The following is an 8,673-nucleotide window of genomic DNA, read 5'->3' as shown; positions in this document are numbered from 1 at the left end:
TAAAAGAGGCAAAAACAAGTGTAAAGTAAGGTTTAAAAATATATAAAATATAGTACGATCAATAACTATGAAAGGCAAGGTCTGTCCAATATAACCATTGCAGGGTCAATCTTACATGGATAGAAAAAAGGTATCTGATATGCTGTTATGCCAAGAGAATTTCCGCCATTGAGTTTTTTTCAGAATTTTTCCCCCCGATAAGTTGATAGGTTTATGATATTTGCATAACAAGATGCAGTATTTAGAACTCATTTGGAGATACTCAATAAAAAAATTGATGACTATGACCACTAGGAGCTTTATATGGAGGGTCATATGCCACCAGGGGCTTAAATATCTTAATGATTCTTTAAAACTTGGTGACAATCTTTGTATTATGATAATAAGCTCTTGAAATTTCTGATAACTGTTTTAGTAATACATGTCCTTTCTACAAGGGATATAATTATGTTGGCAATGCTTCTCTGCCCTTGAGTAAACAATGAGTAAATACGCTTTCGGGATTTTCCATGTTGAAGAATACAGAGTATAAATTCGAGAGGGGCAACGCGTGGGATCTCAGAGGAAACTTCGTGGCACGCCAATAACAAGCACTCCACATATGTCGTTCGTGGGATCCCCTTCAACCTAAGCTTAAGAACATAAGTGTTACGGACAGAGCACCAACTGTAAGTAAGCTTTTCTGTCAACCTTTTTTTTAAAAAAAAAAAAGAAACTGAGTTTGTAACACTCAGTTCAAACAGAATGCTGCACAATTAAAATAATTGTAAACACAATAATTGATAGCTTTAGAGCTCTTCAGGTCTTCTATGGTTCAAATAAATATGCACATACGAAATCACTACGTCATCTAATATGTACTTTGAAAGAAGAAACTACTGATTATTTTGAAAGAAACTACTGATTATTTTGATAGGAGTCTGCGAAGCAGAACATGTACTAGGGTAGGTGATGTCTCAACTGTATATGGTGTCATTGTCTTCAATTATTGTCAATTTGCCTTTTTTAGTAATTTATCCAGTATCAAAATATTAAGCGGGCATGTCTTCTGAAATTTATATTTGCCTGTTTCAGTTTAATGTATTTGTACAAATGCAGAATTGTCTATTATCTTCTCATCTATGCTTCAGTTTTATTTAATGATTCTCCACATCTTTAATTTTCATTTAGAGGCGTACATAATGCAGTTAATGGGTTCAATGATGCGTTGGTGATGAAAAAAAGTGATAATTGCTGTTAATAGTACCGTTAATTTTACCACTTCTAACCCTATCAAATCGCTTTCATAAGTTGGAGGGATTCTTTGTGCAGGGGCTTCCATGCGGTGTTGTAGCCAACATTTAGGACTTGTTTAGTCTACATTGTACATTCAAGAGTAGTTTAGTTTGCAATGTTTTAGCCGTTATCTGGTCTGATAACATAACAAATTAACAATCAATGGAGACTTTAAGTGGCAAATCATGGAAACCTTAAGTAGCAAAAGGAGCTTAGCAGGAAATTTTTTTTTTTTTTTTTAAATATTTTGTCAGTATATTTGTAAACTTCATTCCCATCTACTTCCCGGTAAGGTATGTATAATCTACCGCTGTTCTTATGGGCACATTTTGTTATCTTAGATTAACAAGACGCCCAATTGGATTTCCATTTAGTTGATTTCCATGAGTACAATATCTCTAAACAATAATAAACAATCGTGATAGTTATATAAAAAAAAATAACATTTGGCTAACGATAAATAAGAATAAGAATATAAAATCATCTTCACAGGCATCAAAACAATTCAACACTCTATTTCAAACATCTTCACAGGTATCAAAACAATTAAAATCCAAGCAGTTATAACTAAACATTGGTGAAACAAGCCACATAAAACATTGACATTACATAAACGTATAATAATTCCATTACCAAGCCAAATACGACTAACGAACATCCCAAATACGCCTAACTTTTGCCTTTGAATACAGACCTCAACATCTTATGTCAAACCTCCTATGTCAAACCTACGCCTAACTTTTGCCTTTGAATACAGACCTCAACATCCTATGTCAAACCTACGCTGAGCAACACGCGAGAACTAGCATCCTTCAACATTCCAACACCATGCGCCTATAACAGAATAATACCATACTGAGCAGCAAATGAAGGAAAATTTTGTTCAAAAATATAATGCCTCATTGTGACAGAAAACTTTGTTCAGTCTGAAGATACCATACGACATCATTATAGCTTCACCAATATTAATCCCCGGGAAAAAGGCGTTCCTCCTATGAAATTTATGTACCACTGAGAAACAATATAAACCATCACCAACCACGACAAAAGATGCAACCCCAATAAGAAATCTAAACAAAATTTCAAAAACATACAAGTAAAACAAGGGGAAAAGACCACCCAGAAAGATACCACATGTACAATACATTAAACAGTCTTCAATGTCCTCACGAACAGGACTGCTATAAACATAAAATTACATACCACGGAACCACCGGTACGCTACTAGTTTTATTAAGAAACAAAGGCCATAATATCTTAATATCTGACATTACAGCTTCTCTAAGTCAAATAGGCTCAGAGGGGGTTTTCCTAACAATATACCGCTCAGCTCCCATGTAAGCCTCAGCTTCCTTCAGGAGATGTCCAGTCGTATAGAACAAGCTAAGCAAAAGCACATACGCGGGTATCTCTCTCATCACCTTGGCACCAAAATGTAAGCACTCCTGTAGATAAATATTAGAAATAAAACTTCACACCCTATTTGGTCAACATATCAAAAGAAAGTAACTCATAACTCTAATCGTTAAACTTACATGAAAACATTTCTTTCTGATTATACTATATTTGAAAGACTCATGACGAAGGATACCCCATAAGCCACGCAAGCTGCAACGAGCTTTGTCACATTCTTTAGAGAGTTCTTCCAAGTGATCCTTTTCATTATATACAACAAAGGAATTAACACTACAGTTCCTTCTAATAATAAAATCTCAACTGTACAAAGTCATCCAACACATTTATATCATAAGTAGCCCTATAGATACAAAAAAAAAAAAACAAAGGTTTTGGAAAAGTGTGAAGCAAATTACAATTTAATGCAAATGCGGCGTAAAACATACCCCATAAATTGTTTTTTCCAAACCTCGAGTTTTGACAAAATTCTTCATCTTAGCAGTGCTAGTAGTCGCTTCCTTCACTTTCCAGCGTATCTCCTGGGATTGATCGCGGAAATTTTCCAAAATAGCCTTTCCATGATATACGACACGAGAATTAACAATAAAATTCAAGAAAACAATAATGATATGTAATCTAAAATTGTCCAACAAATACATGCATAATATGCATCCCCCTAAATACAAAAAAAAAAATAATAATAATAATAAATGAACAAAATTGTTAAGTAACTTGAAAATTCTAATAAAAAGTGTTGGATTTACAAGATCCCTTGTCTTGATTTTACCACCAAATTGTTAAAAGAATAAGCATAAGAGAGGTAATACCAAAGGAACCTGAAATTCATAGCCAACCCTCCAAATATTTAATATTTTATGATGTAGCCTTCAACTACGAGCACTCCAAAAATCATATTTTCAAGATAGGCCCAAAAACTCTGTTTACTGTAACATTCAAGTCATCCACAAATAAGGTTAGTATCCTTATTTCTTACTGTGAAGATATTCTGGTGATCGTCTCTTTGGGAGACAATGATCAACCTCCCAAACACAATCTAGTCTAGTCAGTCGCCAAATAATCTACAAATCCTAAATATTTCTAGAAATTATAACTCTATCGCCCTTATTATAAATTCTGAATGCATCACAGATACATAACTCTCCAATTGAACAAAAAGAAAAAGATAGTGGCATCCGTACTACATGATCCAAAATTGGTCAAAATTATATTTTAATGTGTTGGAAGAAACAAAATGAACACTGTGCATACTACATCGTATGTAACAGAATCAGCTAAAATTGGTCAAAGTAGGTGAAAAATCAACACTATACATCATCTAGAAGAAGAGAACAAGAAGAGACTACCACACCAGAAATTGGCAAAAATTATATGCATTTGCAGACTCAAAAACACCACTTAACCCTGAGTATCACCTTAAGTTCCTTTGCGGATAACATACAATGAAATTGGTCATGAATATCACTTTGAAATTGGTAAAATTAATGCTTGTTGCCTAGAAAATAAAAATTCAAATATTATGCCGCTACGCAGAGAGAATAAGATGAAATCACCTTACATTCCCGTCTGATTGAGCGGTAGTGTATAAGTCTGACTCCTCCTGAGATTCGTGGAGAAGTCAAGCTACTGAGCAGGGCATTAGAAGAGGAGGTTCGGTTGCACGGCAAGCGTGGAGATCCGTAGAGCATTAAGGACGACTCATGCCTCGAAGCCCTTTTAGCCGCCACGGAGAAAACCCTAAATGCCATTCTCTTTCTCGTCTCTCGTCTCGCTGTCTTTCTTCCACCGCCCCAAATATGTTTTAGATCCGCTTTATTAGTTCAGAGGGTAAGCGGCATGTATCTTTATTAGAAAGTCCGATTTACCCATACTGATTTTCGAAATACCTCTTTCGCCCCCAAGAAAGAACAAAAATTACCATCATACCTAAATTAACATTTCTTGAAAGTGTTGGGATTATCGAACTGCAGTTTGGTAATTTTGAAAGAAATTGAACGATATTTGGTGTTTTTGTTAAGAATTTCGAGGGTTCCATTTTGGCTAAAATATTATATATCTCCTTAGATTATAATATTTTTCTTGATTATGTGCTTAAATTATTTTTTTTCTTCATTCTATCCTTAAACTATTGTTTTACACATCATTTCTGTCCCAAATCAATATTCCGATGTTGACTCAGGTAAAACTACTGATATGGCATTCAATTTCCGACGAACATTACACATGGACAGATGATGTGGCAAAATAAATTTTTTGTAATTCATTTCTTTACACATGTTAAATTTTTTTTTAAAAAAAAACCTTACAAATCAAAGTAGAGTCTATTCCCGAAGAACACGAGAGGATCGAAGATGAAGATGTGAATGGCACCACACCCCTTGGCAGAGGAAGATCACATTAGCCATGGCTTCCTTTCTCTTTCATCTTCTTCTGTTGATTCTTTGCCTCAATCTTCTAACCTCCAAAGCCGACCTACACAAAACCCAAATCAATACTACACCTTCTTCAATCACTTACTTTGAAGTGACAAACCCATCAAGGTCCGTAAGAGCAAACTTTGCACACATCTAATTCTCCAAAAATCATGACTTTGGCTCCACCTACGGAAAACCCCCTACTCTTGCAAAATCCCACCTTGGGTTTGCCGTCGAAGCCGCTGAAAGGCAGCGCATGGATCTCTCCGAAGCTGTCGAAGGGGGCAAGGGAAGGAATCGATTGCAATTCTCTACGATTTCTGGTTTTCGTTCTGGAGCATCCACCCTGTTAGGGTTCTTGATTTGGTTCCATTACGCCGAATTGCGTGATGCTTCATCTCTGAACAATTATAGTAGAGATCTGCCTGGTGCCATTACGCCAAATTCCAATAGAGAATCTGGTTCAAAATCAAAACATAGTAGAGATCTGGCTGGTGCCAAATTTCCATCAAATAAAAATCATTTCTCATTTTTTTTTAATTAAATATACATGTGTTAAACAAATTTTATTTCATTTATTTTTTTTTATCAATTGGGTGATGCCAAATTAGCAGTTTCGCCGGAGTCAATACCGGAAAATTGACTCGGGATAGAAACGATGTGCAAAACAATAGTTTAAGGATAGAATGAAGAAAACAAATAGTTTAAGGACATAATCAAGAAAAATATGATAGTCTAAGGACATATATAATATTTTAGCCGTTCCATTTTTTTTTCGTTGATTTTGGCTGGAGTGGAGTATGAGATGCGAAATTCAATTTTGGTGCTTGTAGCGATTGTGTTCTCACAAACACTTGCTTCTCTCTCGTTAACTTTGTACCGTAGTATCGTACTCCTGCTTTTCCTCAAACAAGCATGGTATTTTTGTTGTTCTGTTCAATTGCAAGATCAAATAGTCGTATTGTTCAAAATCAAGTCTGCATCATAGTTAGTCAATGCCAAAAGCTTTTACCATCTTACCATCCAAGCAACAATGTTGTTTTGATTGCTTAGGCTGCTGTTATCAGATTAGCATTTAGCATGAAATTTTCCATCTCATACGTCACTTTCATAGCTTACTTTTTACTCACTCAGACAAACAAAGTTAACACGTTAAGGGAGCAGAAGGATATGGTCTCACAACAAAGGCATCCTTAGGCAATTTAAGCGCATTTCCCTTAGGATTTTAACTTTGGACATCGATAGCTTGGATAATATTGTTGAAGTTTCTTTGCCTTATGGCCCTTTGTTTTTGTAACGGCTAGATTTTGCTGCTTCATGCTATCTTGAGTTCACTCGCATTCCATGTTGTTGGCTAATTGATTCTTTATTGAATAGTTGAATGTATGTAGTCATCATGATTAAACTAGGATGAATCATGTGGAAAAGTGCATCTATGGGTCTGTGCGCTCAAAGTATGATGCATGCTAGAAATGTCAGCCTTTTAAGACAGAACATGCCCAAAGAATAAATGCACTAGAAAGAGACTATGAGCTGGATGTGTGACAATGCAAGAGAAAATTGAATATGACATGTCAAACTAGACATTTGATCGAAATTAGGGGAGTGTCGGCGGAAGATGTTTTGAAAATCATTTAAGGTGGTTTGGGTAATTTGGCATGTATAACGTAGAGATATTAGTTAGCTGGTTCCAAAAAACTCCAAAATCCAAGGAGGAGGTACGAAACAGGGAGTGAGACCAAAAATGATATGGATATAATTGATAAGCAAGAACATGGAATCTATAGGAATATGGGAGAGCATAGCTTTAGAGGAGAAAGAATGGGGGCTGAGAATCCACTCTGTGGATTCCTATGATATTCCCTACTGGACTCATGTGGCTGAAGACTTCAATTTTTTTAAAAGGCTTTGACAATAATGATGTTGTTGCACGCTCTGCAAGTTGGCAAGAACAAATGTTTTAATGAAAAGTTATTTGTAGATATGGAAGGAATATATTTTAATAAGTTTAGTTTACCCTTTTGAATAAGTCTTTCACCTCCAAATTGGTTGCTCGAAAATTCTTTTCCAGTCGCTTCATACAAGACCTTAATAGCATAACCATTGTTATTGTCTCATGCAGGAAATCAACAATTCAACAATCTGGCCCTATGCCTGTCCGTAAGTTTATAATACTATTTTTGAGAATATGTATTTTCTTGTTTAATATATTCATATTTTCATCTTTGCTATGCTGATTACTTGTTTGTTTGAATCATTTCCACCTTTGCTATAGTTATTAACAGATTGTACTTCTGTATGGCTTGGCTTGGCTTTGCATCTGTTAGTGGGATGACCTGTAAATGGCTAAATGCTGATACAGTATTTTTTATTATGTTAGTTGATAGCGTAGGTGGAGGGTGATGTAGCCTGTGTGTGATAGACAACTGAAGCAACCGGTTTGAAAAACAATGAAGTCGCCACCAATTGATTTTTAGGATGCAATTGGACATCCGTTCTGGTCTACGAGAAAAATGGGCGAGGGGGTCTATTGAGCACGGGGAAGGTGTTAGGCACCCCACAACTCCCGAAAACGGTTACCTTTGAATGTTTTCCCATTTGGCTTTGATTTGTTTTTGAAAATCCCATTTTGATGGGTCTTATTGGAAGGTAATGAAAAAAAACCCACTTGGAGTGGTTTGGACAACAAGGTGCACGGGATCATTGGGGCCATTCCCGGCTTGTCCAAGGATTGGAGAAAACACCACTTGGAGTGGGTTTGGATATTTGAAAAAAAAGGGGTTGCACGGGATCATTGGGGCCATTCCCGGCTTGACCAAAGATTGGAGAAAACACCACTTGGAGTGGGTTTGGATATTTTAAAAAAAAAGGGGTTGCACGGGATCATTGGGGTCATTCCCGGCTTGGCCAAAGATTGGATAAGGTACCACTTGGAGTGAGTTTGGATATTTGGGAAAAAGGACTCTTGAGGACTTGGTTGATGTACCAAAAGGGCCCACAATCAAGGAATAATGTTCAATTCAAGCCTTACTCACAATTATGTTCTTCATGAGAAAAGAAAGAATTCATTTATGGCTCATTGAATGAGTCAAATATCTTTAAACTCACCGTTGAATCCGTAAATAAATTCTCCTAATCCCTAAAAACATATTTGCTTTCCGAGTCCACGAAATCCAAATGTTTTGGATGAATGCCAATGGAACCCCAATATCTTGAAGGCTCTTTGGTATTTAATCAAAACATAAGGATTCCATAATTTAATCTTGATGTGTTTTATTAACGTGAGACGGCTTGGATTAATTCTAATGACTAACGCGTTGCTTTCATTTTTATTGCACTCAAACAATCCTAGCATACATCTAAGCATCATGGCATAGTGTGAGAAATCAAAGTCCTAAGCATGCATTCTAATGCAATCATCATTCTCAAAATCATCTCCTAATGTCTATATGCTTCTAGCACCCTAAACATTTATGTATGCATTTCCACTATTTTCCACTATACCATTACAAGGATTTACATTTTACAAGGATACGTGACAAAAACGAAATTTATACAAATGTACAAAAAC

The 8,673-nt window shown here is 35.9% G+C and overlaps 1 protein-coding gene across 1 annotated transcript; it reads right to left on the bottom strand.

Moving 5' to 3' along the window:
• Positions 1 to 2,387: 2,387 nt before the first annotated feature.
• LOC120006832 lies at positions 2,388 to 4,472 on the bottom strand. The gene is made up of 4 exons (XM_038856934.1): positions 4,242 to 4,472; positions 3,117 to 3,242; positions 2,811 to 2,930; positions 2,388 to 2,720 (listed from the first exon to the last, which is right to left on the bottom strand). The coding sequence occupies exons 1-4, from the start codon at positions 4,434 to 4,436 to the stop codon at positions 2,562 to 2,564; spliced, it is 600 nt and encodes a 199-aa protein (XP_038712862.1). The 5' UTR covers positions 4,437 to 4,472; the 3' UTR covers positions 2,388 to 2,561.
• Between the last annotated feature and the right edge of the window lie 4,201 nt (positions 4,473 to 8,673).

Source organism: Tripterygium wilfordii, chromosome 10, assembly GCF_013401445.1.
Source record: "Tripterygium wilfordii isolate XIE 37 chromosome 10, ASM1340144v1, whole genome shotgun sequence".
Lineage (NCBI taxonomy): Eukaryota > Viridiplantae > Streptophyta > Magnoliopsida > Celastrales > Celastraceae > Tripterygium > Tripterygium wilfordii.
The sequence above is the reverse complement of the archived record's forward strand: the minus strand, read 5'-3'. Positions and strand labels throughout refer to the sequence as shown.

Excerpts from the sequence above, each read along its gene's own strand:
- LOC120006832 (XM_038856934.1), bottom strand. The coding sequence starts at position 4,436 with ATGGCATTTAGGGTTTTCTCCGTGGCGGCTAAAAGGGCTTCGAGGCAT. Across the intron at positions 2,931-3,116 it reads TGGAAAAAACAATTTATGGG|GATCACTTGGAAGAACTCTC; the intron begins GTATGTTTTACG and ends TATAATGAAAAG. Across the intron at positions 2,721-2,810 it reads TCAGAAAGAAATGTTTTCAT|GAGTGCTTACATTTTGGTGC; the intron begins GTAAGTTTAACG and ends ATTTATCTACAG.